The sequence below is a fragment of the Hyperoodon ampullatus genome, assembly GCF_949752795.1.
Source record: "Hyperoodon ampullatus genome assembly, chromosome: 9".
In the NCBI taxonomy this organism is placed as follows: Eukaryota; Metazoa; Chordata; class Mammalia; order Artiodactyla; family Ziphiidae; genus Hyperoodon; species Hyperoodon ampullatus.
Genome location: NC_136922.1, coordinates 16,936,329 through 16,960,377, shown reverse-complemented (window position 1 = coordinate 16,960,377; position 24,049 = coordinate 16,936,329). Strand labels below are relative to the sequence as shown.

Genomic DNA, 24,049 nt, shown 5'->3' with positions numbered 1-24,049 from the left:
TGGTGGTTTCTGCCTCAGCTGGGCCTTTGGTTCCACCCACGATTCCTGCTTTGTGTTTCTGGTTCTTAACCTTTTCCAATTCCACATCTAAACCATTCCATCTCCCTGGAGACTTTGCACCAACTCAGCACCCTGATTGTCACCAGAGGACCCATTCAGCCACCACAGAAGCAATGAAGTCACCCTTGACTCATTCGGTTCTCACCCTTGTCATCTCATAAGCTGGGAAGTTCTGTATGTTTACTTCTTGAGGGTTGGTTTTATCTGTTCCTTAGCTCCGGCTGTCATTTACTGCCTGGACTATTTAAATCTCTTAACTGGTCTCCCTTTTCCACTCATTCTCTCTTCTAACCTATCCTTAACACTGTCACCAGGGACCACAGATTTAATCATGTAACTGTCTCCAGGGAAGGGAAAAACTCTTCATTGCCGTCCCGTGGTCTCTACAAGCAGATGGAAGTCTTTAGTCTTGCAGACGAAGCCTTTCCGTAATCTGCCCTCTGCCTAGCACGCGAGCCACATCTACCCTAGTTCCACATCTTGCACCCTTGCTCAGACCTGTCACATTACCACAGTCCCTGGAACGCAGCTTGCTCTTCTGCAGCCCCTAGCACAGGGTTTGGCAAGCAGTCTTCAGCAAGTCAATATCAGTTGGAGATAGAAACGAACAGACGTTCTTCTCTGCCTTCTATTCGTTGAGATTTTCATTCTTTAGGGAAAATGTCTAACATGATACATTGATTATGGATTCAAGAATGAGAAGATATTTGAAATACGACTCATTCCATTCACCAGTTTGATGAATAAATCTCTTCTCTAGCACCTCTAACTTTGGGTTAAACTTAAATAACTCCTAGGACAGTGAGCTCATTACCTCTACCAACAAACTATTTAATTTCCAGAAAACCATGATAGAAATTTCTGGCACAAAGATTTTCTTGATATGTAATTTTTACCTTCCCGTGCTGGTTCTTGATCTTGGTTTCTGATGGGAAAAGTCCAAACCTTCTTCCTGATGTTGGTCCTTCAGGTATTTGAAGACAGCTGTACTCTTTTCCCTTTGGTCTCCTTTTCTCCCTGTTACTATACCAATTACATCATTTATGCCTCTTACCTCATGGTATCAACTCTCTGCCTTTCTGGGGGCCCCTTCAGCTGACTCCAGGTTGTCTACGTATCTATGTGTTTATCAACTTGTTCGCCACATAGAATCATTCAGGACTGCTCCCCGGGTACCTCCCATGCTTATTCGTGTAGCCTGAGATTACATTAGATGCTTTGGCAGCAATATCACTTTGTCAGCTCATACTGACTGTTGGCGAAAATGGTTCCTTATTTCTGCTTAAGGGCAAGAACCATGTATTTTAACATGCATCCTGTCTCATTGTAGTTGAAAGTTGAATACATAAATCTGGCACTTGGACAATTATATTTTGACCTACATTTTATCCGTGTTGAATTTCAACTTGTTAGGGAAGCTTTCTTTTGTGAATCCTGATTCTCATCATATAACATATCCAATATCCTCCCCAACTTTTTGTCAGTATAAGTTTAGGCCATTGATAAATTATTCGATAGTGTTAGATAATAATATCTATAATAATAGTAGATATTTATTGAGCATTAATTAAATGCTAGGCATCAAAGCTCAGCCTTTCCATGTGTATCCTTGGTAGTTTCACACAATACTGTGAAGTAAGTACCATTGATACCCTCTCCTTACACATGAATCACTGAATCAGGTATAGGTCCCCAAGGGCTGCCTCTGGAAACCTTTCTTCCAGTTGATATTAATTCACTCATCTGTATCTTTTGAGGAGAGTCTTTCAACTAGTTACTAACAATCTACTTGCTGGTACTAGAATCTAATACATAAATCTCTTATATACCAGATATCAGTATGATAAACTCCTGATCCATATCTTTATGATTTTTCCTGATTACTTTAGTAACATATAACCATAGAGGAAATTATGGAAAATGTAGCAAATTATAAAGAAAAAAATAATAATCACTCTGAATCTTACCATCCAGGAATAACCACTGTTAACGTTAAAATACTTCATATATATATTTGATCATGTTTCTTACACTTATCAACTTATTCCCTAGTTACAATGCCCAGTTCTTTCAAAAATTAGTGTTTTCTGTCTTTCACAGAGACTCTTAAGTGAGAAAAGATTATTAGTTAATAGAGTGATTATTTGTCCTTTTAATCGTTATGTTACTGGATACATCCAGCTTTGTTTAAATAATAAATTTGCAATGAGGAATAATATATCTTTCATATTATTCATATATGATGTTGGTTTGGGAAATTGAGTGAAGTTGAGTAATTGGTAATATATGTGAATCTGTATACAGTTTTAGTGTTTTTAAAAATCTTTGTTTAGTAATGCCAAAGGAAGGAATACTAGCATATATTATAAACAATTAGTTTTAGAATAGAATAAAATAATCATTTTTTACTTATATACTTAGAATAATTACTATTTACCTCCAAAGCAAATTTATTTCTTGAAGGAATCTGCATGGACTCTGACTTGTTGGCTAAATACTTTGATACTTGGGTTTAGTTAAAACATTCTAAACTGAGTCTAAGGAAGTATCAATTTGTACAAGATTATATCTTTAAGGAAACAAATTAGCATAAGCTGATGTAACACCTAGCCATAGAAGGTACTTTGTATGAGTGTATGTTTTAATGCCCAAATGGTTATGTTTTGGAAAAACATATTTGGTAATGCCATAGGGTGTACATATTCTGAGAAGGCAACGTTTATGGAGTTTTTATAAATTCTTAAATAAGCTGGTGTTTTAGATACTAGGTATGGGAATCTCAAATAGTGTACCCAATCATGACTCTCAGGGCCCTTCTGCGCCATCCCAAGTAACTTTCTGCTGTATCGCTAAGAGCTACTTCTTCCGATACCCAGTCCTGTGCTCTAGGAAAACAGCCACTTATGTCCAGTTCACAGTCCATCCTGATTCTTCCAGTGGTCTTTGCTTAGGCTGCTTCCTTGACTGGAATGTACTCTGCCACGTTCCTGTCTGCAGGAATTGCCAGCATAGTTTTAAATTTGAAGTATAGTTGATTTACAACATTGTGTTAGTTTCTGGTGTACAGGAAAGTGATTCAGTTATATATGTGTGTGTGTGTATATACATATTCTTTTTCATAGTGTTTTCCATTGTGATTTATTACAGGGTATTGAATATAGTTCCTGTGCTATACAGTAGGACCTTGTTATTTATCTCTTTTATATAATAGTTTGTACCTGCTGATCCCAAACTCCTAATTTATCCCTCCCCCACCCCCTTTCCCCGTTAGTAACTATAAGTTTGTTTTCTATGTCTGAGTCTGTTTCGTAAATAACTTCATACTTGTGTCGTATTTTAGATTCCCCATATAAGTGATATCATATGGTGTTTGTCTTTCTCTGTCTGACTGACTTCACTTAGTATGATAGTCTTTAGGTTCATCCATGTTGCTGCAAATGGCATTATTTCATTCTTTTTTATGGCTGAGTAGTATTCCATTGTATGTATGTACCACATCTTTTTTTTTTCTTTTTTACTATTATCTTCATTTTACTGATGAAGAAATATACTCAGAGAGGTTAAGTGAGTTGCTAGTATGTTGTACCACATCTTTTTATCCATCCATCTGTTGATCGACATTTAGGTTGTTTCCATGTCTTGGCTATTGGAAATAGTGCTGCTATGAACATTGGGGTGCATGTATCCTTTCAAATTATAATTTTCTCTGAATATATGCCCAGGAATGGGATTGCTGGATTCCAGCATGTTTTGAAGAAACCCCACCAGGATTCCCTGAAGAGCTCAGCTCTAAGGGAATATTGCTTCTAACACCTTGCAACCCACTCATATTGCTTATTACAGATTGTCTTTGATTTGTTATTTGTGAACTTGCCTTGTCTACCCCATTAGATCATAAGCTTAAGATTAAGTCCTGGGGCCTTATTTTATTCATGTATCTATTTCTGGATGACCAGTTCTTAGCATGGGCGTTGTGTATCCCAGGGCCTCTTTGAACATTTATTGAATGGAAGAGAGTGTCAGGAGATGGTGGGGGAGAATTTACCATGTGCCTGTGGCTCCAGGAATTCTAAATCCATCCCTATGAAGTAGGCTAGTACTTTTCTCAAATACCTTTGATTCACCGTTTAACAAAAAATTGAGCAACTGTTATGCATCAAGCATTGTGCCAGATGCTTTGGACAAAAGGACAAGGCATAGCTTTTGTCTTTAAGTGTTACAGCCTACTGGAGAAAAAATATGTGAATAAATGAATGCTATAGCATGACACTTCCTCAAGGTCATGCAGCCTGCGCGTGGTAGGACTGTGATTAAAATCCAGGTCTGTTCAACTCCAAAGCCAGTAAGCCAAGACGCTTACAGAACAGAAAACTAGCTGTGCTAAGAGAGACGTCTCCTCAGAAGAGCGAAACAACAGCCTTGCTCTGCTTATTGTTTGAAAATATTATTATTTTTAAAAGATCTTTAGGGCCTCCCTGGTGGCGCAGTGGTTGAGAGTCCGCCTGCCGATGCAGGGGATACGGGTTCGTGCCCCGGTCTGGGAGGATCCCATATGCCGCGGAGCGGCTGGGCCCGTGAGCCATGGCTGCTGAGCCTGCGCATCCGGAGCCTGTGCTCCGCAACGGGAGAGGCCACAACAGTGAGAGGCCCGCGTACCACAAAAAAAAAAAAAAAAAGATCTTTATTGGAGTATAATTGCTTTACAGTGGTGTGTTAGTTTCTGCTTTATAACAAGGTGAATCAGCTGTACATATACATATATCCCCATATCTCCTCCCTCTTATGTCTCCCTCCCACCATCCCTATCCCACCCTGAAAACATTATTAAACTGAACCATTTTGTTTTATTCACAAACTAGGTCCTTCAGAAGCTTGGGAAAGCTGATGAGACAAAAGATGAACAGTTTGAAGAATATGTGCAGAACTTCAAACGGCAAGAGGCAAGTATATTTATCTCATTTCTGGAGTGGGAAATGGGTTGGCTTTGCGTTTTAGTGCATAAATAAAGTACCTTGAGGTTGAAGAAAGATCTTCTTCATTGGGCTTGGCATTAACTTGAGGGGAACAATGGTTAATTCTGTAGACTTTTTCTGTGCAAGGCAAACAGGTAGCAGGCGCTGCGGGAAGAAGATTTGTGTTTTAGAATCTCAGGAGATGAAGACTTTGCTTCTCTGAAGCTCTTCAATACAGATTACGGATCTAAAGGAAAGGCGATCTTTTTGGTGATTTATCTTCCACTGAGTATTAGCAGTAATTATATACTTCTGACAAAATTATTTCAATTGCTGCATGCTTTAAGATCACACATTTTCAATAGGGAGTATATCTCCCAAAGAGGGAGAAAATTGGTTATTGGTGGATGAAAAATATCATACTCTTTTTACGGGAATACTTCACATAAGTAGACATGGTATATCTGTGGTATTAAAATTTCATGGGGGTATAATTAGGAAAAAAACATCTAAAAAGTTTCCTTAGGGGAGGTGATAATGAAAAAAAAGGTTGAAAAACACAGTTTGTGATATTTGTTCCTTTAATAGGGTGCTATGTGTTTAACACAGACATATGAATAAAGAAACAAACTGTTTTTTAAATTATTTGTTTATGGGCTTCCCTGGTGGCACAGTGGTTGAGAGTCCACCTGCCGATGCAGGGGACACGGGTTCGTGCCCCGGTCCGGGAAGATCCCACATGGCCTGTGAGCCATGGCCGCTGAGCCTGCGCATCCGGAGCCTGTGCTCTGCAACGGGAGAGGCCACAACAGTGAGAGGCCCGTGTACCGCAAAAAAAAAAAAAAATTATTTGCTTATATTTCTAAGGCTTGATGAATGGCTGGCATATCATCTTTAGAGAGCATGCGTGAGGGTCAGGGAGAGGGAAGATAAAGGCCGGGCTCTCTTACATTAGAAGCTTCAAAACTTGTCAATCAGTGCCCTTGTTACTTTGCCAGGCAGTCCCCAATGTCTGCTTGAAGGGATTGGCTTTGGATAGAAGAAGTGACTCACGTTTACAGATATCCCTACTTGAGGATTTACCCTCTATCCTTTGAAACCTAGTCTTCCTGCCCGGTGTGTCCCTGTGGAGCGAATTAGTTCTTTGCTGTTAGATTTTTCTTCTCAATCACTATGGCATTATGATATTTTAGCACCCCAGAAGGCTAACCTTGGGAAGCATCAAGTTCAGGAATGCATTCATGATAAGGTAGTACTTTGCATTTTCCAATTATGGGGAATTCTTTTTTAATATAAATTTATTTATTTTATTTATTTATTTTTGGCTGTGTTGGGTCTTGGTTGCTGTGCGTGGGCTTTCTCTAGTTGCGGCGAGCGGAGGCTACTCTTCGTTGTGGTGCGCGGGCTTCCCATTGCTGTGGCTACTCTTGTTGTGGAGCATGGGCTCTAGGTGTGCGGGCTTCATTAGTTGTGGTGTCCGGCCTTCAATAGTTGTGGCTCGTGGGCTCTAGAGCGCAGGCTCAGTAGCTGTGGCGCACGGGCTTAGTTGCTCGGCGGCATGTGGGATCTTCCCGGACCAGGGCTCGAAACTGTGTCCCCTGCATTGGCAGGCGGATTCTTAACCACTGCGCCACCAGGGATGCCCCTTATGGGGAATTTTTATTGTTCTTTTTTGGACTTTGTTGACTGAACAAGGTGAGGATTGTTTTTTGTCTAAGGTATTAGAGAAAAGTGCAGTTGGCTAAATCATCATCAGTTAAATGCTCTGCTGCTTATTCCTTTCACTATATACATTTTCAAATGTTATGGAGCCAATAGTATACTGTCATTCTTGAAGATCAACACCTTAGTTCTGTCAAGATCATTAGCAGATTTCATAATGCAGGTAAAACTTAAACATTTGGGGAAACTTGCCCAAGCAATTCTACTTGATAAGAGTAAAACAAATAGAATGGAAATGTAGAAATAGTATTTCTCAGGGAGTCTCCTGACCCTCTTTGGTTCCCTTTGAAAATGTTCTCACATGAAAATCATCTTGCATTTGCACATGCTCATTTTGATATTTTTTTGTTAATCAGAAAGAGTAAATTTATAGTCATTTTAGTGCCATGAGGAGGGAGGGAACTTTAACCTTGTCTGTATATTAAAGGGAGAGAAAGAAAAAAGGAGGGGGTGGGAGGAAGGTGAGGAGAGAGGTTTACTAATCTTCTGTAGAAACATATTAAAGGTTGGGAAGAATAGCTGAAGACTGAATTTATTAATACTCTGTAGAAGGAAAAATGTGTCTTTTTAACCCCCAGTATGTATTGGTGACCAATTCCCATCTGTTGCATATGCTTTTAGGCTATGTAGAAACATTAACCAAGGATGAAGTCTCTACCAAGATTGTGCTGACCTCTACAAGGCTTATTATTTTTAGTATTAATGTGAATCATTACTCTAAAGGCAGAAGGCATTCTCTTAAGGTGACATACGCTAAAGACATTGACCTAGGAAATCTAGATTTCATATTTTTTTCTGTGTATATGTATTTCAAATCCAACAAAAATACTATTTATAGTATAAAATGAACTTTATTTGGATTTGTGCAGTATGTTATAGTCATCTGACCATACTAAATTAGTACTTAATCAAAAGATTCTAAAAGACCACTAGGACTTCCCTGGCGGTCCATTGGTTAAGACTCCATGCTCCCAATGCAGGGGGCATGGGTTTGATCCCTGGTCAGGGAACTAAGATCCTGCATGCTGCACAGTGCGGCCAAAAAAAAAAAAAAAAAAAAAAAAAAGAATGTTAAGAAAAGTAGACCACTAGAATGTTCTAGAAAGTATTCAAGCTTATGGGTCTCTGATGATCTTGCTTTTAAATTTCCTTTAAGAAAATCGGAAGAGTCTTTATAGTAATTGATACATTCCCTGCTTCTTCGTGGTGGAAACAGAGGTAGCAGACGGGTCTATGTTTGAACTTGAGCTTGAGGATTAGCTTTTATCTTGTTCCAACCCCAAATTCTCTTTTTGATCCCAGACCTCTTTTCCTAAAAGTTATTTGGTTTGCGTTAGCCGGAGAGCATGGATGCAGGGTCTGTGCATATGCTCTCATTGCATATGCTCTCATTGTCCACTGCACTCCCCGTTGCTATGGGTTTTGTGGCCCATGAACACCCAGTCAGGACAGGGAGGAAGGAGAGAGGAGGGTCCAGAAAAGGAGAATAGAGTGACCCCTCCCCCAAGAGCTCAGGGTTTTCCGTGGTGACCAGTGGTAAGGAAAGCAAGGGTTGGAGACATCCAGCCAGAAGAATGAGACCTGACTTCACCGTTTCCTCCCCAGAGGGTTTGTTTTTTTCCTTTCTATATTTCCTCTTTTACCAGAGCTGCTAACAAGTAGCAGAAGTGACTGGTGTGAACATCGGCTGCTTTCACTTCAGTTCCCCTGGGTGCTTGCTGACGGGTCTGTTAATGAGCCCAGAGAAGGTCCCAAAGTAAAAGGAAGGTCCTTGGCTTCTCTCTCTCCTTCCTGCTCATAAACTTGCTCACTAAGATGCCATGCTCATGGCCAGTGTGCAGATTACAACAGGATAACCCAGGGGCTGGTGGGGCTCAGATAACCAGCTTTGATCACATTTCAGCGAGTACAGATATGGGCGCCCTAATGGAGGTGTGGTCTGAGAACTTCTCATATGCAGGAGAAGGGAGCCTCACTTCTGCTCACATCTCCACAGCTTTTTAGTCCCCCCTTGAAATACCATACAGTGTAGCTCTGCTGCTTCTCTCCATGCCCACCACCAGGTAACGGCTTAACTGGTATAACACAGATGAAGAAGGAAAGAAATATCGGGACCTTGAAATGCTCTCCAGTGGGGAGGATCCAGAGCCAGTGATTCTCATTATTAGGATAATCCAATGTCTGAAAGCTGGAGTCATGTCTTCATACTGATCTCTCCTCTGCACAGGGGTCCCGTGTGGCCGCTTTCATCTTTTTCTCTGCACAGAATCTAGTGCTTTGAACATAAACTTTAAAACATTTGTTAAACTTGAAGCTGAACTAGTGGCAGAAATGATCATTTGGAGCATGTTCCTAGAGCACGTTTTTATTTCTGGGATGGAAGAGGTGTTGAATAGTGCTTGAATTTTTGTAAGCAGTTTCACGACACTTTTTAGGACATATGTATGTAAATAATTAAAAATTACAGAATAGAAGTTTGAAAAAAGAACATAAATACAGGATATATTCCCACAGTGTGTTAATGTGTGGATAAAATTTTTATTTATGGCAAATCACATTTACATTCTGAAAAATTTTGTAATTTCCTTGAGCAGATAGTCCTAACAGATATCCTAGAACTATTTCTTTTTAACACAGATAACAATGATGTGAAAGGGGATGGCTGGTTGTTCCTATGCCTGATGGTGTTACTTAGGGACTGGACTGCTTGCTTCCAAGTTCTTCTTCCACTTTCTCCACTGTGGGTGCTTCATTATGATTGAACTATCCTTGCCTGACCTGCCATCTCCATCTGTTGAAGTCCTACCTTTGCTTAAGGTCAACTTACAAGATATTTCTTACCTGATGTCTTTCCAGTCCCCTCAGCCAGGCTCTCTCTTTCTCTGTATCCTCCAGTGTACATATTTTTGTAATTCATCCAAAAGCTCTTGTTCCAGTTTTCTTATATGACAGTTATTTTAGATGGGCATCTATGTCCTCATTAGGTGATAAAATATTTAAAGGAAGGCATCCTTCCCCAGCCATTAAAGAAATCCACCTGCCAATGCAGGGGACACGGGTTTGACTGGGAAGATCCCACATGCCATGGAGCAACTAAGCACATGTGCCACAACTACTGAAGCTCGCGTGCCTAGAGCCTGTGCTCCACAACAAGAGAAGCCACTGCTATGCGAAGCCTGCAAACCGCAATGAAGAGTAGCCCCCACTTGCTGCAGCTAGAGAAAGCCCATGCACAGCAACAAAGACCCAGCACAGCCAAAAAAAAAAAAAAAATCTCTGCCCTCTAGCACCTGATAGGTGCTTATTAGTAAATATATCCCTCCTTGTCACACTTATCTCTGTACTCACTCTTTGTCTTGGATTTTCCATGCCTCCTCACTCATTCATTGTCAGTGCTTCTCTTCATTGTCATTTACTTTCTCTTTTTCATCCTAATTTTTGGCAGCAGAATAGCCTTTGGAGAGTGTCTCACATGGCCTGGACTTGATTCTAACCTGGGTTATCGAGACTAGAGCAAGGCTCTGGTCCCCTCCCTGGGTTCTGAAGCTGCCCTAGTTTCATGCTACTCCATATGTATCAGCTGGCATGTACAGTATTTTCCATCTTCTGAGAGCTTTACATACGTTTACTCACAATGTAATAAGTAATTTTAATTAGTGCAGAAGAATCGTTTTCAGTCCTTGAATCCCAGTTACATTCTTCAATTTGTCGGGTTTTTTTCATGAATTGTGTTTTAGAGTAAGCTTACTCTTCTCTGATCAGATAATATTTTGACCATAGAGCACTAATATATTTAATTGATACAGTTAATTTCTTCTGAGCCACTTCTGAGAGAATTGTTGAGTCTTGTTGCTTGCATTTATACTTGGTTTCCATTAAAGTTTGAACTCAATAATTGTACAATATACTACAAGAGAATTCATATATGTCTGCATCTCTGGAAATAAAATTTACTCCTGTTTCTGGCTAGCTATACGTTTCTGTGAGAATTCCGTAATACTGAAAACCATCTTAGTGTGCCAGTGTTTTCCAGAATTTAAAGTATTTCTTCTTGATATCAACTTATAAGGAAGTTTCATGGTTATTTGATTGATGATAGCATGTGGATGCATGTTTAGAACAATAGTATGTAACCATTTCAATATTCATTTTCTTTATATTTATTGAGTGTCTTCTATGTTCCAGGAATGGTTCTAGGTCTTTGGGAAACTTCGGAGAACAAGCAGACAAAGGTTACTACCATTGTGGATCTTACATTCCTAAACAGGGGGACAGACAATAAATAAAACACTTTAATAAAAATAAGCAGATTATACTGTTTGCTAGAAATGATGAGAGCTATGGGGGACAAAACCGAATAGATAGAGAATATATAGAGTGAGGTAAAATATATCAGGAGGCTTGGAGACAGTAAGTTTCAAGTTTTGCTTCAAAGGGGAGCAAATAAATAGGACTGTAGCTGGGGAAGGAAGTGGAGTCGAGAGCATTTTCCTAAGATGGCAGAAATGTGTGTATACTAATGGGACTCATTTAGTGCAGAAGGAAAATGTGATGAATCACCAGAGAAAGGGGAGAACAGCTGACTTGTGTCCTTGAGTAGAAAGAGGAGTTGGGATCCGGTACACAACTGGAGACATACTGGAGACATTGGCTTGAGCTAGGAGCTGGACACGTCATCGAAGGTAACAGGTCAATATATATAACAAGCCAAATAATAAGTGTCTATTAAAAGCATTTTTCAGCCGACTGAACACCTAATTAAATGTCTACTAAGCATAAGGCATTGGAAACAGTGATAAATAGTTGAGACAGAATAGTTTCTGTCTTTGTCAAGCTTGTGGTCTCGTGTGCAAAAGTCTTCTTTCTTTTAAAAAATAAAGTAGTAGAAAAAAGACACAGAATCTTGAGATAATGTTACTATATTTCCATCATTAGAATGCATTTTGGTATCCTAGTTTCACCTTTAACATTAGCATATGAGTATACTCTCACTCCAATTGGTATTCTTACAAAAAATGGTCTAAGCCCCTAGTTAAGACTTTCAGTCTTCTTTGTACCGTTGTTCTGGTGGAAAGATGTGGTTTGCACATATAGTCTTGACTTAAGAGTCCTTTTTCTGGTAAGTGTCACCCACTGATGGCCAATACAATTGACTTCTGTGGAAGGAAGCAGAGAGAGGAAACCTGCAGGGGTCAAAAGAATGTGTTGGCCCGTGCCCTTCAAATGTCCTTGCATTTCTCGATAGTCTTCTGTTTATTCATTTCTGACACATCCATTAAACCTCTCTTTTGCTCACTGGCTTTCAAGGAGAGAAATGAGTCTGCCTACTTCTTGTGACTATTCAGGTGTTGCTGTCCATGGTGCCCGATGGGAGAAAGAAAAAAATAATTCGTTGGAGAACTTGTCCATCTTTTATCCTCTTTGTTCTTATTTCTTTCATTCCAACCCCAAGAATATCTTTTCATTTATGGCCTATATAAATCAAAAGCTTAACCTAACTACATTTGATTTGATCCAGTCAAACTACAGATGTTCTAGGCATCACTGTTGGGGCCACTTCCTCTGGAGCCTGTTCCCCACTTAAGAAATCACTTTTAGAGGGATCTTGTCATATTATCACTCAAAAGGTTTCCTTTCATCTACCTTATTCTGTTACCTATTTTAATTGTATTTTACCTTACTACATTAATTAACTATGCCAATTGGAGAAGATTTAGTATCTCATTTCCCAGCGTTCATTTAGAGACAAATTCCATGTATCTCCTACTTCTCCTTGTGAAGTCAACTTATTATGTAGTTTGGATGCTTCTCCCTAAATGATCCCCAGGTTGACTGTACTGTTCTGAGATTGTGATGCAGAGAATTAGGCATCTCTCTCATCCGAGCCTAAGGAGGCTGTCTGGAACGGTTGTGAACATTGGCACAGATGAGCTGCAGTTGATTTTCAGATTTGCATCAGTGTTACTGATTCCCTGCAGTTGCCTGCAATTCTCTCTCATAAGTCACCCTGTAAGCCCCTTGCTAACTTTGCACTGAAGATATACTCTAAGTGATGGAAATGCATTAGAAGGCATGTCTGATGGTGACTGACTGAAACCTGGAACCGGACGTATTTTTAAGGGCCTTTTTGGCTATCTCATACTAGAGCCACATACGAGAGTGTCCATTCACACACTGTGTCAATTAAATGATAGACACAGTGAGAAATTAAGGCAGGGGTTCCCAAATAACCATTAGAATCATCTGGATGCCTTTTAAAATTTTGATTCCTGGGTCCCATTCCAGACTTCTGAATCGGGTCACCCGTTTGACTTGTATCTCTAAAGAACCATCATAAGGTAGTAACAACTTGGATGCAAGCCTTAGATTTCACTGATATAGTGAAGATAATACATATATCTCCTTGTATGTGGAATAGTAATACACATTATTCCTTAATTGTACCTTCTTTTGACTGTGTTCCTAAACCCGGATAATTAGAAGACTCTTCCATGGAGCTTAAAAAATTTACAAATTTTCAAGCCACACTTGACTGGCTTAGGCAAAAGCACTGATGAAGTATTTTTATTATTAAGACTTTCCATAAGTAGGGCTTTAACATTTATAAAGTGTTCTGAACATTGTCTCACTTGATTTCCATAGCAACTCATAATTGTAATTATGCTTTATATACGAGAAAATTGAGTATATGTCACAAAAGCTTTCATTTGTGGAATGGGCTTGATTACTCTGTTGGTCATGGGTATTCATGCTTTCTTGTTTCCTCACAGTAATTTATCATGTCAGTTTGATTTTTTTCTCATATCCATTTTCTTTTTTTTTTTTTTTTGTGGTACACGGGCCTCTCACTGTTGTGGCCTCTCCCGTTGTGGAGCACAGGCTCCGGACACGCAGGCTCAGCAGCCATGGCTCACGGGCCCAGCCGCTCCGCGGCATGTGGGATCTTCCCGGACTGGGGCACGAACCCGCGTCCCCTGCATTGGCAGGCGGACTCTCAACCACTGCACCACCAGGGAAGCCCCTGGGATGCTTATTTTATTTTTAAAAAAGTTTATTGTTGGGCTAGATGAATGCAGTGTATAGATTGGAGCCTGAATATTTCATTCTCTTTCTTGTACTTTTCTTGAAAGAAAAGGCAATGACTTCATTGTGGGCTTAATTTGACATGCTTTATTTTGTAAATATTTGGGAAAAGAATGCCTTTCCACCCTACTCTTTCGCTGTTTCCAGGTACTCTGAGCAATCGGTGTGACTCAAAACCATCAGTAACTGTGGTTGGCTCTGTATTACTTCCTGAGGGGAAAGCATCCTTCTGGGTGAGATGTGAGCCCTGCCTGAGCTAAGTGCTTCTTGCACTTTTCCAGGGAAGGAGCAGGAACAGTAATAGAGCAGAGTCTTAGAGCAGACATCTGAAAGCAGGAGACATCTGTGAAGTTCTGTTTCACCTCTATGCAGTTTTTCATTTTACATCATAACAGGTGGCTTAGTGGTGGTAAAATAATGGTTTCTCCATTCATCCCCCTCCAATAAATTGATATTCCAGCAAGATGTTTTAGGTTTATTTTGTGGCTGTAAGTGTGCTAGACAAATCATTAAGTACCTCTAAGGTCTACACTTAACCTATTTTGAAAAACATGGCCTTAGGGGAGCCAAACCCTCCTAATTTCCCCTTTCAGGGCTGTAGGCTTTAGATCGGTCTGGATCTAGATCTGTCTGGGTAAATCACGTGTCTGATTTCACATATTATTCTCTCTAAATTATCTGCCGTCTGTTGGGACAAATGATTGTGATCTGCTGTCCTCTGTCGGTACCATTCTACCTCTTTCAATCACTTGGCCACCACTCAGGCTCCCATTTGCCAAATCATCTACTTTGTTTCCAATTTGATTTCCTTTCTGAAATGTCTCTGTAAGTGCCTTTAATGCTCTTCTGCTCAGTAACTCCACTGGCTTCTTCTTGTTGTTGTTAGATTTCAGGCTACTCTATCTTTCTGCGTTTCTACTCTTGACGGTGCACCATTGTATCAGGCTGTTTAGGGCAGGTCATGCTGTGGGAGCAATACTTTGGTGGCTTTTAAGCACAGGTTTGTTTCTCGCTCCTGAAAATGTGCACGGTAGCTGCCCATTTCATCTTCCCTTCGCTCGGAGATCCAGGCTGGAGAAGCAACCCCTATCTGGAACATTATGGGGCGCATGGTAGAGGGAAAGGAAATGGTAGGAGTGTGTGATGGCTCTTACATCTTCTGCTCAGAAGTAGCACATGGCTCTTCCACTCACATTTCATTAGCCAAGTCCCACAACCAAGCTTGATGTTGATGGGGCAGGAAGTGTAATCCTCCCCCCAAAACACATCTGCTAGGGAGATGCAGTGTAGATGTGACAATAATAAAATCTCCCCAAACAATGTCTTTTCAGCTTTGTATATACTCAGAATCTTACACCGTATCCATCCCAAAATAGATAATCAATAGGGGAAAGACTGACTTCTTTGTTCCCCAAATTCTTTGCCTGTTCGTGTTGGGGACCTTGGCCTGATTCTACCTGTTTCTTCTCTGGATCCTTTTTATCTTCTACCTTTACCCGAGTGTTTATCATTAGCATTTTTCTTAATTCTCCTCATCCTTTGCCTACAGTTTTACACTATACTTTGATGTTTGGGAAATCCACTATGGTTAGTTTTTTTTTAAATCTAGCTTGTAGTAGTTTGCTTTCACACTGTATTTCTGAATGGCTCAGCAAGGCAAAGGAAACTTAGTTTTGATCTTAAGCCATGCTGAGCCACAAGAAAGGGAGTCAATTGTTTAGAACTTTGAAGATTTCTGTTTTGCCATTCTGTATAGCACCATTCTGGTTGAAGTTCATATGTGCCAACAAATGAATTAACTCTAAGCTTTCACCTGGTGGTACCTGGATTTACAGAGTTGCGAAAACAGTCTGAGCTTAAGTCAGGTAAAGAAAACCTCACCTGAGCTTTACATAGACTTTATAGAAATAATGTCACTATACCTGCACTATAAGATATAGGAAAATATTCTTTTCCAGAATTTATTTTGGAGTCCAGCATAGTCTTAAACACTTCTTTTCAAAGTTTGTATTTTTTTAATATTTATTTATTTATTTTTATTTGTTTGGCTGTGCCGGGTCTTAGTTGAGGCATTTGGGATCTGTAGCTGTGGCACACAGACTCTTCTCAGTTGCGGCATGTGACCTCTTTAGTTGCAGTATGTGGGATCTAGGTCCCTGGCGAGGGATCGAACCTGGGCCCCCTGCATTGGGAGTGTGGAGCCTTAGCCACTGGACCACCAGGGAAGTCCCCAGAGTTTATTTGTATTAATCACTATCTATTTTTAAATGTGCTGGGCATTTTGGCTTTGCATTGTACCCCCAAACACTTTGGATGGTGTTTCAGAGTTAAGTATAATCTGCCTTGCAATGCAATTTTTCGTATAGATATTTTAGTTCCTCTACTAGATTGTAATTTATTGAAAGACGTTTATTTTAAGAGTTTAGTTTTATTTTTTTTAATTAATTAATTTATTTTTGGCTGCATCGGGTCTTAGTTGGGGCACGTGGGATCTTTCATTATGGCGTGCAGGCTTCTTTCTAGTTGTGGCCTGCGGGTTTTCCCTTCTCTAGTTGTGGCACACAGGCTCCAGGGCACGTGCGCTCTGTAGTTGTGGCGTGCAGTCTCCAGGGCATGTGGGCTCTGTAGTTTGTGGCATGCAGGCTCTCTAGTTGAGGTGCGCAAGCTTAGTAGTTGTGGCATGCGGGCTTAGTTGCCCCGCAGCATGTGAGATCTTAGTTCCCTGACCAGGGATCGAACCCTCATCCCCTGCATTACAGGGTGGATTCTTTACCACTGGACCACCAGGGAAGTGTCTGAAGGACATAAGTTTTTTTTGCCTTCATCCCCTCTCCCTTTTTGGTAGATACTAACAAATGCTCGTTGAATTGAATGTGACTATTATAGTTGCTATATTAGTGGGTGTATTATTAACTATCAAGTTAGAGTTATAAAACAGTTGCTATAGTATTAATTTTCAAGGTGGAGTCATTCTGTATGCTAGCTCTTTTCACTTTTGTTAAATGATTATGCAATTAAGATGCATGTATTTTTAATGTGTTCAGTTGCAGTATCATAGGCAACAATGTAGGTGCCCAGCTGTATGCCCCTAGCACCTACCTTTTCTGAGCCCAGTAGACTGACTTGCAGCTTCCAGCATCAGAGCTCTTTGCCCGAGGGCTTTCTGTGGTTCCGGAGACCTATCTGCCCCTACATGGACATAATGGGGAATTAATGTCCCCCAGAAGCAGCCAATGATTGGCAGGAGTTGATGCATAAATGCCCCAGCTCCCTTGCCGCTCGGTTAGGATATCTCTAGGGTGTTTGAGTCTGTCTCCCAGAGTTCCCCAACGGGGTTAAGGCGGGGCTGCCCACTGCAGAAGCTTGCTTGCTAATGCACTCTGCGTTGACTGTCTTTCCTTACCTGCTTCACTTCTCCACGCTACCATCAACATTTCCTGGGGTAACTCCAGACTAAAATCTAATCCTAGTCTCAGAGTCGTAGAGTTTCTACGTGCAATCCAAACCAAAACAAGTGTTCATGGGCCAACATTTACAATTGAACAATTTCTCTATTTTGGTGATGTCCAATAGAAACACAATGCAAACCACATTCATAATTTAAAATTTTCTAATGTATTTTAAAAAGTGAAAGATGCTGTACACCTGAAACTAACACAGTATTATAAATCAACTATAATTTTTAAAAAGTGAAAAGAAAGAGATGAAATGAGTCTTAATATAGTTTATCTAACTCAGTATATCCAAAATATTGTATTAATATACAGTCAGTGTAGAATATATTAATGAGATATATATGTTTTTTGGCACTAAATCTCTGTCCACTTGGGGCTAGTAGCTACCATATTAAACAGTGAACAGTGGTGATCAGTTTCCAACCATTGTAACCTACATGTCAAAATTTAGAGACTTAGTAGCTCTTGAATGTATAGAACTGCTGTATGGTGGGTCACAGTTTCTAAGCAAAGTCTTACTTGCCTTCTCCTTTTCTTTTCTTTCTTTAAAAAATATTTAAATATTTATTTATTTATTTAGGCTGTGCCGGGTCTTAGTTGCAGCATGCGGACTTCTTAGTTGCGGCATGCATGCGGGATCTAGTTCCCCGACCAGGGATCGAACCCAGGCCCCCTACATTGGGAGTGTGGAGTCTTACCCACTGGACCACCAGGGAAGTCCCTCTCCTTTTCCTTTTTAGGCTGAGTAAAATCTCTGTACATACCTAGAGTGATGGGCATCTTGTTTAGTCTGTGTCCACACATTTATGTTCTTTCAAGAATGAGCTTCTGGCGAAAATAACTCTAGACTTATTGCTTTGTACATGTTTGCATGCAAGATACAGACAAGATGCTTAGCATCTCTGTGTTTGTGTGTTTTCAGGCAGAGGGTACCAGACTTCAGCGAGAACTCCGAGGATATTTAGCAGCTATCAAAGGTAATGTGTATGAGTTGTTTACTGCATGTTGCCAAGCACAGGTTATTCTTGGAATTCAGGAGTAGCAAGATTGAGTGTTAATTATACAGCCATTTGGCTTTCTGGCCGGATGGGTACTCGAGCACAGGTGTTGCATTCCGCCCACTCCCCAATTCCCATTGAAATGATAATCAGAATACACAAGGAACAAATGCGTCTGCCCTTATGCTGGAAACTAGGAATAGGTGCCTCCCACGTCCTACAGCTTTCTAGGAAGAGTTGTTAGATAGCGTGAGCTTGAGACCTTGCAGCCGATTTTATCCCAGGGGAGAGTATGTCCCAAGAGCTGGATGCTCACAGACTTACACACAAGCCTTCTAGCTGGAGGGGGCGAGGGATGGTAGCAGGGTTAGCAGGAAGCATGGCCCTGGACTGCCTGTGACTTGTGAGGACCAGCTGCACCTGCAACCCTGCCACTGTAGGGAGACAGAGAGGCTCTGGCGCTGATTTCTAGTCTCAGGATATTCAAGGCAAAGAAATGAGGCTGGTGACGGAGGGCAGGGAGAGTGATGGGGGTGTGTGTCCATCTCTGCCGGCCGGCCGCTGTCCAGCCCCCTGCACTGAGTCAGATCCAAGTGCAACCACGGATGTGATGGATGATAAGGCAGATTTTGAGATTAGTGGGGAGAGAATGGATCATCTGTCAATGAGTCTTGGGTAAACTGGCCAAACACTCAGAAAAAAGTGAGATTCCCAACCTCACTCTTTACTCCCTCCTCCTCCATTCCAAATATAGTGAAGATTGAAATATGTATACAAAGAGATGCTCTCAAGTACCAGAATAAAGTACAGTAGACTTAGTCTCCAGCCTTGGGTGACAGGGTCTTTACAAGGCTAAGCCAAAACGCAGAAACCGTAAAGGGAAAGTTTGAGAGGTTTGACCTCATACATATATAAAATGTTAAAAAAATTATTTTGACAACATATTTTAATGAAAGTGAACCAGGATATAAAGAGCTCAGTAAGTAAACTAAATGAAGATCAGTTGATCAAAGGAAAAACCGAGTAGAACATATGAAGAGGAAATTAACCAAAGAAGATCTGTTGATGGGTAATAAATGTGGAAAATGCTTATCCTGAGTAATCAAAGAATATTAAATAAAATCAAAAGGAAGAAGCTGTTATTTTTCTTCCAAATGTTGAAAGACGTTAAAAAAAAAACCCCATAATACCTAGCATTGGCAGAGCTGTGTGGGAAATGGACCCCTTCTGTACATTGCTAGTAAGATAGCTTTCCTAGAGAGCGATTTGGCAAAGGTCTTTAAATGTGTATTTTTTTTTGGCATGCCTTTTTTAAAAAATTTATTTATTATTTATTTTTGGCTGCATTGGGTCTTAATTGCTGCACACGGGCATTCTCTAGTTGCGACAAGCGTGGGCTGCTCTTTGTTGCGGTGTGCGAGCTTCTCATTGTGGTGGCTTCTCTTGTTGCAGAGCATGGGCTCTAAGTGCGTGGGCTTCAGTAGTTGTGGCACACAGGATCAGTAGTTGTGTCTCACGGGCTCTAGAGCGCAGGATCGGTAGTTGTGGCACACGGGCTTAGTTGCTCTGCGGCATGTAGGATTTTCCCGGACCAGTTCTCGAACCCGTGTCCCCTGCATTGAAAGGTGGACTCTTAACCACTGTGCCACCAGGGAAGTCCCTAGCATGCCTTTTGATACAGCAGTTTCATTTCCAAGAATTTATTCTTAACAGTTTCAATGCGTATGTATGCAATTGATTACAGAGGTATGGTTACATAATGAAATAATGAAAATCTTAATTAAAAGTTAGTCATGATAATAAAAATTAGTGAAAGTAATTTTTAAACTAAAATGTATTTAAGCTTTGATATACCAGCCATATAATTTCAGTTCTCGTGACAACTCTATGAGGCAGGTACTTTTATCATCTTCATCTTATAGGTAAGAAAAGCCAGGCACACAGGGGTTAAATAGCTTGTCTAGGGTCATGGGCTTATTAAACAATACGGCTACGATACATAGACTGGCCTGTGTGTCTCCTGAGGCCTTGCTGTTTCCTTGTACTGCCGTTGAGCTATATGGCCATCACTATTGCATTAGTTTCATAAATTAGAGTTCATCTGTAGAATGGAGTAATGACAACTTACCTCTGTTGCTTTTTAATGAGCACTTACTATGTGCTAGGCTGTGTACTAAGCATTTTAGCCATGTTATCTCTTTGTTACCATCCAGTGCAGACTAAATGACATTAGCCTTATTTTGCCTTTGCAAAGAGGTAAACCTCAGAGAATTTAACTTCCACAATACAGCGAGCACATAATTCACTGCTCTAAAAAAATTAACCTCAAGTATTTATAACAGTTTGGTCAGAAAATAGAAGGCACTCTAGGTATTTCTTTCATTATTGATTCAAGATTTGAACACAAGAAGTCACATATTATTTTAAACACAGTATTTTCCGTTTGTTAGCTGATTAAAAAGAAGTGGATACATCTGTTGAATGAATGAGTGAATTAGATCTCTTTTCCAAGTCTATATATTTTGGTTTATTTTACTGCCCTAGTATGGATAATGCTGTTTAAAAAGACTGACTTAATTCTTTTCCTTAACGTGGTCTAGAAGGATAATCCACTGAGTGAAGAGTTGGCTCCAGAGAGACATTGGGTGGAGCATCCAAGCAACTCTTCCGTCAGACTGTGCCCTGCATCCCACTTCTAATGGCCACATCTCCATAAGAAGGAGGGAGGACCCTCTACCAGCTTTCCTCCACACATTTTGCTGACTGAGTGATGTTAACAAATGATATTCCATGCGAGAGACCTCTGTTTAGATTACTTTGGCTGAGGCTGGTTGGAATAATTTTTAAACAGGTTACTACAGCGTTTATCAGAGCCCTTAATATGCTAATACAACTAAGCTCCCATGGCCTATGGAGTAGGCGGCATTTTCCACTGATTTAACTGTAGAATGCCTTTTTCTTCTCAAAGTCTGACAAAGAATTAGCATTCCTTAGGGCAAATTTTGAGTTTTGGGAACACACTTAAAGACAAGGGTTATGCATTAAGTCGATCGTAATTTGCATTTTCAAAGCGCTTTCATGGCCCATTTTTCTGGTTTTCACAAGAAGAGCTCTAGCTAACTCATGGTACAGCTTAATACAGGCAGCATTACAGAGGAATGAGATCTCACCCAGCAGAGTGATGGGCTCTGGGTCTGGTCCCAGAGGCAAGTGTGGGAAAATCACCAAGCCTGTCAACTGCCTCATGTGTAAAGCGCTCCAGTTACTCTCTGAAGTCCCCCCAAAATCTCTACTCCTGGGATTCTATGAAATTGGATTCAATGAGCTCTACCCTTCATCTTATTATCACTAAATCTCTGGGTGGTATTCACTCCAGTAGGTCTTTATTATTTCTGCTGACGGCTTGGGCTTTGCAGGAGATCATATGCTCGCATTCATTTTAGCAGCAACATTGCCTTGAGCCTCAATTACAGTCCAGGTACTGTTCTAGGAGATGGAGATGCAGAGGTGAACAAGACATAGTGTCTGTTCTCGTGCAGCTAGCTGTAGAGAAAGCTGAATAAACAAGAAGACCAGATATGCATAGTAATAAGTAGTTTAAGAGAAGTGTGCATTCTGGGCTATCACAACAGAGGAGAGACCCCCTCCACCTTAGCTGAGGGACGAGAGACCAGGTCAGGAATGGCCCTTTCAAGGAACTTACACTTGAATGGACCCAAGAAGGGGGCATATGTGGTCATCAGGTGATAAGATATGCCAGAGAAAGGGGTTGATGTTGGAAGGACTTTCCAGGTAGAAAAAGCATTGGGTTTTATTCTGTCAATGCAGAAGGGAGTCCTTACATTATTGTAGGTGAGGGAATGAGTCACATGATCAGATTAGCATTTTAGAAATAATTATTGTGATTGTGTGGAATCCAGGCTAGGGGGAATGAAACTGCTAGGAAACTTCTTAGAAGTCTAGGCTAATAGTTTAATAATAATTATAGCTAACGTTTATTGAGCATGTAGGTAGGCACTGACATAAACGTTTTATGGCCTCATTTCATGTTATTCTTACTACAACACATGACATGCACTGTAATTTATTGATAATGTACACGTTAGAAAACTGAGGTCTAGGGTGGTCCACAATTTTGATGAGAGGGAAGTGGTTCCCATCCAGAATAATCATTCTTCTCTATATGATGTTTGAGACTTGTCTTACAGTTTTGGAAACCACTAATCTTTTAAGAAAATATTGGATATTAGATATTATTAAATGTCACTTAGCATCTATTCTGCTTTAACGGTGCCCAATTACTTTGAAGGGGACTTGGGTTTTAGCTTTTTTTTTTTTCTCGTATGCTCTGCCAGCAGAGTAAATCCTAAATCCCTAAAGCCTCTGCCAATCTTTATGCCTTTTAAGAGCAAGGCTGTGTCTTGTTCACCTGTGTATCCCTCAGAGTACTTCCTATGGAGTGTTCTAGAGACAATTTTTTTGTCAAAATAGATTCTTTCCAAATTATCCACACCACTACTTATCCACACAGCAATTAGTAGTTATTTTTGTCTGCTAATAGAAATATTTACTGCAAACATGGAGCTTTTCGCCTCAGTGAGTAAGGCCTTACATAATTTTATTTTAAACTTACATTCACAGTTTCATTTTTAATTTATTTATTAATTTATTTATTTATTTGGGCTGTGTTGGGTCTTCATTTCTGTGCACGGGCTTTCTCTAGTTGTGGCAAGCGGGGGCTACTCTTCGTTGTGGTGCATGGGCTTCTCATTGCGGTGGTTTCTCTTGTTGCGGAGCATGGGCTCTAGGTGCACGGGCTTCAGTAGTTGTGGCGTGTGGGCTCAGTAGTTGTGGTGTGTGGGCTCAGTAGTTGTGGCACGTGGGCTCTAGAGTGCAGGCTCAGTAGTTGTGGTGCATGGGCTTAGTTGCTCCATGGCATGTGGGATCTTCCCGGACCAGGGATCGAACCCGTGTTCCCTGCATTGGCAGGCGGATTCTTAACCACTGCGTCACCAGGGAAATCCATCACAGTTTCATTTTGTACCACAAAGGTTTTGTCCTACAATGCCATATTCTTCTTTCTTTCTCTTAAGACATTAAGAACCTACCTAAACAGCTGTTTATAATTTCCAGCTGACTCAAGGCAAAGATTTAAAAGAAAACTTCAGAAGCCTTTTGGCATCTGAATTATAGAATTCTAACTGATGACTCACTTTTGGTATAAATTTGAAGGGTATATTTCTTAGTATTGATTTGCTTAGGGAGGGGTAGACATAGACACTTGAAATAAATGTTCCTGCCATGTCACTGGTGACCACATGTACCATCACAAGAGAGATTCTTCCTTGTTTGGATTCAAAATGCTAGGGGATGGATGCAGGGTTTTGCATTATTTTTTGCCTGTCTCTACACTTATAAGACGCTAGTTCATCAGAGTTCCCAGAGAATTGAGTCATCACTGCTGTTTCCTACCTTAGCCTGCCGGGCTTCATCACGTGGTTGCCAAGTCATTTCAGCAGGTGTGGGTTGTACCTCTCATTGTAAGGGGCGTCCTTAATATGTTCAATGATGTGCTCTTCATGGAGAGAGGGTCACAGGCTTTCACACTTCCTGTGGCCCCAAAACACGTTCATACCTTTCATGTGCAAAGACCAAATATATATCTGCACCTTATAAGGGGAATACAAAGGGGGATGGTCTATGCCTAAAGCACGGAAAAGTATTATGAAATAGCAAATTAGATGTTGACTCTTTTTGTGGGGTGGGACTAGTATTTTAT

General features: G+C 40.5%; 1 protein-coding gene across 2 annotated transcripts in view; it reads left to right on the top strand.

The window, feature by feature from the left end:
- The window catches only part of AMPH (amphiphysin), a gene marked incomplete at both ends in the record, with an annotated part of 174,899 nt that overhangs the window by 75,770 nt on the left and 75,080 nt on the right, over positions 1 to 24,049 (top strand). For both annotated transcript variants that reach the window (XM_079711943.1, XM_079711942.1), the window contains 2 exons: positions 4,920 to 5,004; positions 18,199 to 18,249. In XM_079711943.1, the coding sequence (XP_079568069.1) occupies positions 4,920 to 5,004; positions 18,199 to 18,249 (136 nt within the window). The remainder of the gene's footprint in view (positions 1 to 4,919; positions 5,005 to 18,198; positions 18,250 to 24,049) is intronic.